Source organism: Seriola dumerili, unplaced genomic scaffold (assembly GCF_002260705.1).
Source record: "Seriola dumerili isolate Sdu_G_001 unplaced genomic scaffold, Sdu_1.0 BDQW01000025.1, whole genome shotgun sequence".
Lineage (NCBI taxonomy): Eukaryota > Metazoa > Chordata > Actinopteri > Carangiformes > Carangidae > Seriola > Seriola dumerili.
In genome coordinates, this window is record NW_019174280.1 from 16,213,168 (window position 1) to 16,224,847 (window position 11,680).

Sequence of the window (11,680 nt, forward strand, 5' to 3'; positions counted from 1 at the left end):
CTCAAAGTATAACATCAGTCTGTTTTTTTAAATTTTTTTTATATCATTATTTTTTCTCCACGTGTGTGTTCACCTGCAGTACATCATGGAGGTCAACAGGTGGCGCAAGGTTGTTTCTTTTACCTGTCATCAGCACGGAGCTCCTGGCTATATTGTTGGTCACTTCATGTAACAAATGTATTTCTTTAAATAGTTAATACATACACATATATATATATATATATATATATATATATGTGTGTGTGTATGTAACCTTTATTTAATCAGGTAGTCTCATTGATTGCTTTTTGCAAGATGCACTTGAGTACAGCAGGAGGAACAACAACAGCAAAACACACACAAAGCACAAGAAACAATGACATACATACACATACACATCTAAAATGTTGAAAATTAAAAGTTTAATTTCATCCAATGGGAACCACACTTCACATTTTAATGTCTTTTGAGCTTTATTCTATTTATATGCTGCAAAGTCAGTGTTGGATGAAGCATTCAGACTGTTTTAAGTGTGAGTACCAATACAGCATTACAAAAATACTAATATGAGGCCTATTACTGAATCAGTCTGTAGGCAGCCTTTTGTTACTGCTGCAGCTGCTTGAATGTGGTTTTCACTGCTTTATATACAGTTACTTAGTTTATTCCAGGGGTGCACCAATGTAGGGGTTGGGTCCCCTCAAAAGGCCAAAAGATCAACCTGTGGCATCATGAGATGATTAATAGTCAAGCACAGACATGAAGATCGATAGCACAAAAAATGTTTTCATGTCCGGAAGAGAAAAACATGCTTTGTTCAGATCCTGTACCAGTTCTTCCAGATGAGGTTTAAATGTCAGGCTGCTATCTAACCAAACACCAGATGATTATCAGACCGAAGAATCGGCACCTTTAAGTGTGTGCATGGCAGGAAGAAGTCAGACAGAATTATTAGAACATTGTGTCTTGTACATGAAGAATCTGCAGCAGCAACATTTCCCACAACAATGTTATCTCACCAAATCTTTGTGGTATTTTCAACATTAACTGTAGTTGAATTTAATAACAGTCATAAATCAGCAAGAACACAAATAGAGTAAGAACCACTGAAGGAGTTTTAATATGTTTACTACTGATTCCAAAGAATGACTGGTCCAGCTGGGTTGTCTTCACACTAATCCTGCATTAACTGCAGTTGTCATAGTCAGATTTATTATAAAGGAAGCTGAAAATATGTGTTTAAATTCAGCGTGGCTCAATCTGTTTTGGTGAAGCTTTCAGCTCTTGGTCATAAATGGAAACACAAGACATTAATTTTACAATGTTTTGGCCTGCTTTATACACACTCACACACTCACACACCGACTGTAGTCGAAAAGGGAAAATGTCTGATTTGAGACGACACGTAGGAGAATCAGACGAACAGCTGACGACCCAATCTGTCAAACACAGTGCTGGTTCTGTCATGGCCTGGGAATGTTTTAAACTGTCTCACTGACATTTACTGATGATTTCACTGCTGACAGAAGCAACAGGATGAATGCAGGTACAGCAGCATTCTGTGCTCAGATTCAGACAAATGCATCAAAACTCACATGACGACATTTCATCTTTCAGACGGACAACCGTTATGAATACATGGTCAAAGCAGCCGAAGAGCTTTTTGGGGTGAGGAGGAGGAATATCCTCAGCCGGCCTGAGACTAAAAGAGACACTCTACAACAAAGACAGAGCTGAAGGTGGCTGCAGTAAAGACCAAACATTAGGCTAAAGGTCTGGACTGTGACCAAATCACTTGAATGCACAAATATACCATATGTATATAAACAAGACACACACATGAACAACAGAAATCAGTGCTCATAAGAAAGATTAGACAAGAGCTGTTAGTAAAACAGAGCAGACGAATTCTAGTGATTAGACAAACTTTAATGAAACAACAACAATCATTACAGCTCATGTAATGAAAACACTTCATTACAGCTCATTGTTTCCCAGGAATGAATCACAAGTGTTCACTCATTATTTGCTCAGAGACACATGTAGTTTTAATTAGACTGGCACATGCACAGCTGACACCGAATGTAAATTTATACTGCATGAAATAACTACATGCATCTATGAAGAAAAGACTTTTGTTATGATAAGGGGTTTAACAAAGGACTACAAAGAGATGCAAAGTCACAACACATTGACACAAAACAACCACAAAGAGACACGAATGAATGAATCAAACTCAAAATGACACAAAACTACTTACAAACTATTTTGCATCTTTTTCAGCCTGTGTGTCTTGCTGCTATGTAGGAAGGGTGTGGGGCTTTTTACATGTCTGTGACCAAAGGTCGATGTTTATTGTTTTGTTTTTTTTTCTGGCTGAAAATGGCAAAAATCATGCTCAGTTCACTCAGGGGAGGTTAGCATAGTCCGATAGATAAAAGCGCTAAAAGCCTCCAGTCGTCTCTCATGAGATCTACTGTATATGTGCAGAGATTTGCAACATGTGATGTCACATCAGCCAGGCTTTCTCTGGATTGTTGAGCTCATATAAACAGACTCAACAGCATGTTAGCAGTACATGTTACCAATATAGCCCTACTTTATAATTAGAATGTAATTTATGCACTGGTGTAGATCTGCACCACTCACTGATGAGGGAATAAGTACAGATAGAAGTACTACTTAGATCTTCTCCCTCTGTAGTATTCACACACTCAAGGCTGTATCGCTGCCATTGTAGACATCTCTGTGCTCCTTTGAAGGAAAATGAAGACCTGAAGGGCAATTTACATTAAATAAGTCACAGATGGAAGAAGAAGAAGAAGAAGAAGAAGAAGAAGAAGAAGAAGAAGAAGAAGAAGAAGAAGAAGGTGGAGTAGCAGTACAACAAAATGGCCCCAGTGACTTATTTAAGTAGTACTTATGTTGTGTCTCATAAGCCCATGTTGGCTGGACTCCTTTAGGTGTACGATACTTGATTAAAAAAAAGAAATAACAAAATCAATAATTAATTCACACTACAGGCTACAGGCATGAGGGGGGCAAGACAGACAAAGCTTGAGAACGACTGATCACAAAGATTTTATGGTTGTGTAAAAATGGAGATGACTAAAAGCAATTTATGCAGATATTAAACCAAGGTTTGTTCACTTCATTTAAAACTTCAGGAGACAAATAATCGGTCTTTTTCACAAAACACATTTTGACTTGTCACAGTAGGAAAAGCACAGCTGTCACTGATATACATATACAATGGCTCTGTGTCGGGTACAAATTCAAATAATCAACAGGAGCTTGGAGATGAATTATATTCCATGTTGTTTCCAGTCATCAGTCCGGCTGCAGTGACATTTGTCGCCTCTGGGACTCCATACGCTCCATACCTGCTGTAGCAGCTTTCCCACTGAGAGTTGATCTGATCAGCTGTTGCTTTAGGTTACCATAGTGACACATCAGCCTGCATAAAAGAAAGTCAGCCGGACCCGGTGCGCACACACACACACACACACACACACACACACACATCTCGTCTTGTGAGACAAGTCTGGATTTTACCCGCAACACATCAGATAAAAGCAACAACCAATGCCTCTGAACTCCTCTGATGACAACCGGACCATCTCTGTGTTCACCTCCAAACTGACCCCTGCCGCTGACATATGTGTGGGACTGGCCATCCTCTCTGTAGGTATGTGCATCTCTCTTGTTTTAAGGTTGTAACAATACCTTTTATTTTCTGTATCACTTTCTTTGAAGCTCTCTGATGTTTAGACAGTGGATTATCCAAACCCAAGTCACCACTTTAATTCATATTCTACATATTATACACATTTTTCCAAAACCCAGCCCAGTCACATTGTGTTGTGTGTTTGAAAACATTAGAATTTCCATTGAGTATAAAATTAAGTTGAACAATGTTTAGAGTTTGTAATGACTGAGCCACTGATATTAAATTAAATTTGTTATGTTGATAACAGAAAATGTTTGTACATTTTGTTTGAGATGTGAATAAAAACACACATTGCATGTAAGTAAAAATGGTGGTTTATGTGAAAACAGCAGACACATTTGGAGCTTAACTTTGTAAATGTCACAGTTCCTGCTCATTGACATGCATGTGTTATTCTTTATTTAGCATACCTAATCAGGAGTAATTAAGAAACAGTGTGTTTGTTTTGCAGTAATGACACTTGCATGTTTAATGTGTCTTAATATGCAGTTAATATTTGAACTGTGTAGTTCTGCCATGAGACATGTGGCGTCTGAAAAAGCCAGTTATCCAGTTTTTTTTTAAATTTATTACTAAAGTATATAAACTATACTATTAACTATTAACTATAGTATACTATTAAACTATAGTATACTGTGCACTTAAACTATACTATTAACTATTAACTAGAGCACCAAATGTGTATTAGTCCACATCTGAAAATAGTCCGTAACAAATGCTCAGTTCACTTCTGTGTGAGAAATGTGCAGAAACAAGAGCGACAGCCCTCCACTGGCTGATGTAAAAAACAAAGGATGAGGTCATGTGTTGTTGTTAGAGTCCACACAGGTAGGCGGTTGATGTGCATGGATGGGTCATGAGAGATTGCTGTGTGTTTCTTGTTTCAAACGAACAGCCAACATAACAACTTTTTTTTTTTTTCATAGTACAGCTGTGATTGGTCCATAACTTTAACCAAATGTTCATTATTTTAACCACAGGGGGCATCAAGTCCGAAAATGTTTTGGGCAGCGCATTTGGGGGAGAACAAACAGATGGCCACAGTCAGGCTGCGGAAGCTGAATTGTATTGACAGATGGACTGATACATTGTTGGTTCGGCCTTTTCCAGGGATTAGTGGACATTAAGAAACAAATACAATATTGGCTTTAATCTTCAACAAATTTTTTCTTAAAACTAATTTTCTGTGGATAGCCTCATTGATTGATTTACTAATTTTTTCAGCTCTGTCTAACAATCAGCACTGAGCACATGTATTGGTTCAAGCTGGATGTGTGAAGACACCTTTTATTTAATTTCAAGTCTAAAAGCTGCAGTATCATTTAGAGTATGAAACTCCTTGTGTTGTCATCCATCGAGCGGACTGATAGTGTGTCAGATGTGACAGCAGCTAACACAGAAGTGTATCCGTTCACGGAATAATTCATAAACCTGCAACCGCCACTTTGGTGGAAGCAAAAAACCTGCAAACACTGACATAATATCAACTTTGAAGGTGATATGGAGAGGTTGTTAGCAAATAAATACCTTATTAATTTGTATGCATGCTGTGTATCTGTCCACCTGATGAATTAAAGTCCCAACCAGAACAGTAGTTACATGCAGATAAACCAAAACAATGAGCTGAAAGAAGCTAAAATGCTCCATGAAGCTGAGGTGAGCTGCAGTTGGGTGAAAACTCTTTGTAGGTTCATCATGAAGAGCGACACCTTTCACATTAAATAAAGTTACATGATCCGTTGTTTTATTTATTATAGTCACTTACAATCAAATTAATTAATATACAGTACATCAAAGTTTTCTACATTCCAGTCAGACTGCCTGATAAAAGCACCATGCAGTCAAGTTACATTGTGTTGATTGATGAAGAAAAACAACCTCTCAGCAGGAGATTCTATCTCACAGTGGCTGTTCAGATTTTTCTTTAATGCAGGACTATTTTTTACACACATTAACTGTGTGTGTGTGTGTGTGTGTGTGTGTGTGTGTGTATTGTAGTGTAGCAGCAGGCAGCAAAAAACAAAACAAAACAAAAAAGAAGCCTAATAAACCAACTGTATACTACCTGCTCAGCACTAGATGGTGAATGTAGTGGTGAACTTGTTTTCCTGAAATGGAGGAAACCCAAACAGAGCTAAAAGAAGAGCAACTATTGGACAGGTGAACAGAAACATGACTCCAAATGACTGCTTGTTTGATAAATCTGCCAGATTTGTAAATAAGCAGTTGGTTGCTAACATGTTTTGCCATATCAACTTTATATGCTGATAATATGTGAATTTTGTGTTTACAGCCTGTTGTGCTGCCTCCAAGTGGCCAAAAAGAAAATGCAGTTATAATTATTGCCCCCCCCCCTTGTCCTCTTTCCCTCTCTGTAGTTCTGCTCTCAGTTCTGGGCAATGGGCTGGTTCTGGTGATCTGTTACCGCAGGAGGAAGAAGATGGTGGGCTCGGAGCTGCTGTGTGTCAACCTGGCTGTGGTGGACTTCCTCTGCTGCATCTGTTTCTACCCGCTCTCCATCCTGTCCTCCTTCCACCACGCCTGGCTGGGGGAAGACATCACATGTGTTTACTACGGCCTTGGCTGCTACATCTTTGGACTGTGTGGCATGTTCACCATCACCGCCATCAGCATCATGCGCTACCTGAAGACCTGCTACAGCCTGGTTTACGGTGAGGGCAGGTGATGATTGGGGGCAATTTGAGGACTTTGATTGTAGTTGAGGAGATACAGACGGAGAAGGACAGGACAGATAAAAAGCTTTATCGGTAGTAATACATCAAATAATCCTTATCTAAAGCTTTTCACAAAGCCCCCATGCACAATACAGGATCAGAAGTAAAGAAAAGTACTGTTAAAAGTTTTTTTTTTTTTTTTTTTTAAGCAACTTAAAAGCAAAATTGAAGGCAGTGTATTAAATCAACCCAAAGAGGTTTTCACAATGTGAAGTTATGATATTGGTAAAAGTTAAACTACATTTACTTTTTGTCACAATGGAATCATTTTTACTCCTTTTCTTCTGTCAAACTGTCAGAAATAATAGCACTTTGCTGCTTTGTGTGTCAGTGATTTTTTTTTTAAATGGCTTGCACAAAAATTGAGAAAATGTCAAATGAAAGCTGTCATTTCAGTATGACCAGCATGTCTGTTCTTATGTGCACAAATGGCCACATTAAAGATGTTTTTCAGGATAAATAGAGCCTGATGTGCAGAACTGATGACTTGTCAGCTTTTATTAAGAACTGGAGAACATCAGGGGTTAGTTTTCTACCATCATTATATACTGTGACCATATTATACCATTATTTTCTCCATTAGGGGCACCTGATATGTGTAAAAAAAAAAAAAAATCCCTTGTTCAATTTAGCCACAAAGGAGATACAAAGATAATGTGGATTAAAGCAAGCTTCTTAGAAGAAAAAGTTTCACATTTTAGGAAAAATATGCTTATTCTCTTTGTTGCCAAGAGTTAGCTGAGAAGATACAACTTAGAAGCTAGTTAGCTTAGCATAAAAAAAATAGAAACGGGGGGAAACAGCTAGCCTGGCGCTGTACAAACCTGCCCAACAGCACCACTCACTCAAAACTCACTAATTAATACGTTATATCTTAATCTGCACAAAAATTCAATTTGTGGTTTCACAGGAGCTTACAACAACAAGATTTCTAGCTAGCTGTTTCCCTCTATTTCCAGTCTGTGTGTCAAGCTAAGCTAACTGGCCGCTGGCTAGCGGTAGCTTCCTATCCTTCCTTTCCAGGCAGACAGAGTTGTCTCTTCATCTAACTTCATCTAAAGTGTATTTTAACTATTCCTTTGAGCATCAAAGCAGCTGAAACATGGATTATATGAGTATACACTTTGTAACAACACTAACGCTGTAAAATCACTAACAACTCCTGCTCCTCTCTGCAGCTGTGTGGCTGGAAGGAGCCAACATCCGAATAGCGTGCTGCGTCATCTGGCTGGTCGCTGCCGTGTGGTCCAGCTTCCCTTTGTTCGGCTGGGGCGAGTACGTCCCTGAGCCTTACGGGCTATCCTGCACCATCGCCTGGAGGGGTTATCATACTTCAACGAAGGACGCTTTCTACGTGATCTGCTCCTTTGCCTGCTTCACACTGGTTCCTGTCCTCTTCATCGTGGTGTCCCAGTGTCGGATCCTCTACAAGGTGTCCCGCTTCTCCTACTCGCTGTCTGCCAGAGGCATCCGCAACAACCTGCGGCATGCTGAGAAACGGCTCTCCGTGGTGAGCGAGGTGGTGGGAAGAAAGTCAGTTATGTGTATCGTTGTATATGATACAGAACCTGTAACCTGAGACTGAACCTCAGACATAAGACTTCTAGATTTATGCCACAAAAATGAAGACATGAGAATCAGCTTTGACCTGACTGCACTAAAACTTCATTTATTATGAATTGACTCTTACTCTTGATTTGAGACTTGAAAGCTTAATCATATCTAGTTTTAACCTGTAGACTGTTACAGTAGGTATCTAGAGTTACAAAAAGACTTGACTTGGATTTGACTGCACTAAAACCTGACTTTGTAAGACACGAGTCCCTATAGACTTGACTTGATTTGAGACCTGAACAAAAAGGAGTTTTTGCTTTGACAAGACTTGACTTTCCTCTAATACTTAAAAAAACAGCTCTGGAGTCAGTGCATTTCTAATCCAAGTTCCAAAGCCTTTAGGGCACGTCAACGTCAAGTCAAAAGTCTTGATAAGCAAATAAGCATGATGATGGTGGTGGAGAGTGCTGTCTGATGGGACACGCTCACAGATGCTCAATTGTCTTGAGATGTGGTTACTGGGAAGGCCGTAGCATGAGATTCCTATTATTTTCATTCTCTATCAACCAGTCAGTGTGTTTGTACATGCATTTGGTTGCTTTCATTCACACAAAGCACTCAAGAATCACACACAGCTTGTTTATCAGACGGAGATATGAGGGACCCTCTTCCAACTCTAATAATAACAATCATTCTCAGGCAGGTTCTGGAGTTGTGAGGAGAATCTTTTGTCTATGATTTCTAAGTAGATTTATTTATGGATTGTCTCCAGGGATGGACATAGAAGGGAAGGATATCCTGCGAAAAATGTAAGTCACACTGAATCTGAAAAATGTGTATCATGTCTGTGGGTTTTCGAGTACCTTGTCTGCTTCCAATCAAGGTACTAAAAAACCTTTCAGGCAACGACACCTCGCAGTTTGAAAATGTCTTCCACAATGTGGCAACCCAAGAGTAGTTCTTATCAATAGGATGGGTTATAACAAACACACCCATGGCTGTGGTGACAAAGGTATACATCATCACAATACTTCCTGTTTCACTACTGGAAATAAATGTCATTTTGAATAATTTGAACATCTGATATTCACATGACTGTAAAGAGATTAGTCCTACTTATCAGCAGAACATTGGCCACATGACCATTGCTTTTGTTTTTCTGTAGTCTCCCAGGAAACATGCTTTATGTGACTACACTCCTGTGTATTAGTAGCTACACATCATAAGAAATGATTCATTAAGTGTTTTTCAGTGTTTCCAGTGTTGCAAGTAACTGTCTGTCATCTGTTACTTCCTCTTCCAGATGTTTTTCTGCATCAGCCTGGGCTTTGTGATTGCTTGGGCCCCGTATGCTGTTGTGTCCTTCCTCTTCATTTTCCACAAGGAGCACTGGTATATGGCTCCTGAGGGCTTTGTTTTCCCCGCCCTCTTCGCCAAAAGCTCCCACATCTACAACCCTTTCATCTACTTCTACTTCAATAAGACTTTCCAGCGGGAGCTGCGCTGCCTGCTCCTCTCATTCTGCCCCAAGCTGGGGGGAAACCGAGTAGGCGACCACGTCACTGTGGGCCATCAAGGCCCGTACCCTATCCACATTCAACTCCAGGAAAGAGGCTGCGTTAAAAAGAAGACCTTTGGTTTGTCTCAGGACAGAACTCAGAGTAGGAGCAAGAGCAAAGGCAAAGTAACACACACTAGCGGCAACCGTGTCCATGGCAGGCCTGTGTACGCCTGCTGGGGCTCCACATCGAAGAACGCTCCCACCATCATACACAATAAACCTGCCAAAGACTCCCTACCGGTCTCTATATGAACTCTGTCTATTATAGGGCTGTGTATTAGCAAGAACCTGGTGATACGAAACATATCACGACACAGGGGTTACGATTCAATATATTGTGATATTGTAAGCAAGGCGTTTTTTTGTTTAATCTAATTTTAAGAAAACGTATAGTATAAAGAACACACCACTATATGCATTAAATCTGGGTGGGCCGACCTGATAGCTGAGTGGTTGGGGCGTATAGCACATGAGTGCAAATGCCCTGAGTAGCAAGTCCATAGGGCAACTCCCGCCTGGCCGGTTGGACCATTTGCTGTGTGTCATTCCCTTTCTCTCTCCCTGCCTTTCCTGTTCACTGGCACCATCCAATAAAGGAATAAAAAAACAAAAAAACAATAATAAGTCAAAGTAATAAAAATGCTTGTAGGATTCTTTAGGTGAACAATTACATGAATAAAATAAATAAATTAAACAGACAGTGCTACATAGACAGTGTTGAGAGGGATCCGCTTGTTTAACATTTGTTGTTCCGTCAGCAGTTCAGAGTGATGTCTTGATAAGTGTGCTCTCAGATTTATTGTGTTACCTGAGTATTTGATTTTGCCATGGCACGTTTTGCAAACGATGCATGGCTCTTGTCGATCTCCTTAGTGCCTTCTTTATTGTGGAAGCCGAAATGAGCCCACACTTCAGCTCTGTTCGCTGCCAGAGCCTGACCTTGTGCTCCTTTGGATTCAGGTGGAAACGTTTGGTAACCCTGAATCGAATCTTTGCACATCAACTATTAATTATAAATCAATACAGTGTTTTTGAGAATCGATACAATGTCACCAAACATAATATTCAAGTGTCTGGATATTTTCTTACACCCCAGTCTAATATAATGTTTATACAGGGACAGGGAACTGTGATGTAAAGTAAACTATGGACAGCCACCAAACAGTCTGGTCCTGTACTTGTCATTGAAGACTCAGAAATCATGACTGGATGATTGAGCAGCTAACTCCATTGATCTTGTTACTCTCCATATGTAACAAATAGCAGCTGCATAGTAAAGTGTCTCCTTAGTTGTCCTAACGCCTATTTAGACCACAAAACTGATTCAGTTCATAAACATACAAGTCATAAACTCGGTGTTATTATTAGTGTTATACATGCAAACGTATACAACTGTGCATCCTTTTGCACAGGTCTGACATGAAAACAGGGCTGAGTAGATTCGCTATTTACATGCAAGTAAGATCTGCGTCATCCGTTTGTATTATGCAGACTTCTTCCTCTGTCTACTTGCACTGCAAATTAGAGGAGCCACAGAAAGATTATGTCAACATTTCTCTAAGTTGATATTTTTGTTCTTCAAACGCCGTCAATAATGGATTTATTCCAGTTAGGTGACGTATTGTAGTTGCAGGGCTCTGGTATTCAGCATGCTGGATTGCGCTGGTTTGGACTGGATTATTTTCACTATTTTCTGACATTTTACAGACAAGATGATTAATTGACAAAATAAAAAGGAGATTAACTGATTATGATTAGAGAACTGTTGTTGTGGTCCTAACATCAACATCCAAGCCATAATTACAACAGGGAAACGCTGTCTCTGGGATAAAGCTTCGACATGTCTGATGTTGGCTCTTAATAATAGAGAAATGCCTGAAACCCAAACAAATATGGATTTATCATATCAGCCATAGACTGTCGTTCAATGTAACTGAACACAATCATCTGCTGTCTTCTCTGTAATCCGCTCTTTAAACAAATCCATCTGAAAGCTACAATGCCATCTACTCCTCTGCAATTACACCGGTTCAGTGTGTGTGTGTTTACGTGCCTGAGTGTGAACTGTTTGAACTCCACATTTGTATTGTATTTGTAATATTTTGTACACTGTGTTTCTGT

General features: G+C 39.6%; 1 protein-coding gene across 1 annotated transcript; it reads left to right on the forward strand.

The window, feature by feature from the left end:
- Positions 1 to 3,564: 3,564 nt before the first annotated feature.
- LOC111236955 (opsin-5-like) lies at positions 3,565 to 9,811 on the forward strand. Its single transcript, XM_022765883.1, has 4 exons — positions 3,565 to 3,667; positions 6,088 to 6,369; positions 7,623 to 7,954; positions 9,302 to 9,811. The coding sequence occupies exons 1-4, from the start codon at positions 3,565 to 3,567 to the stop codon at positions 9,809 to 9,811; spliced, it is 1,227 nt and encodes a 408-aa protein (XP_022621604.1).
- The last annotated feature ends 1,869 nt before the right edge of the window (positions 9,812 to 11,680 follow it).

Coding starts and splice junctions, on each gene's coding strand:
- LOC111236955 (XM_022765883.1), top strand. CDS start 3,565: ATGCCTCTGAACTCCTCTGATGACAACCGGACCATCTCTGTGTTCACC. Junction 6,370..7,622: donor CTACCTGAAGACCTGCTACA/GCCTGGTTTACG, acceptor TCCTCTCTGCAG/CTGTGTGGCTGGAAGGAGCC. Junction 7,955..9,301: donor CTGAGAAACGGCTCTCCGTG/GTGAGCGAGGTG, acceptor TTCCTCTTCCAG/ATGTTTTTCTGCATCAGCCT.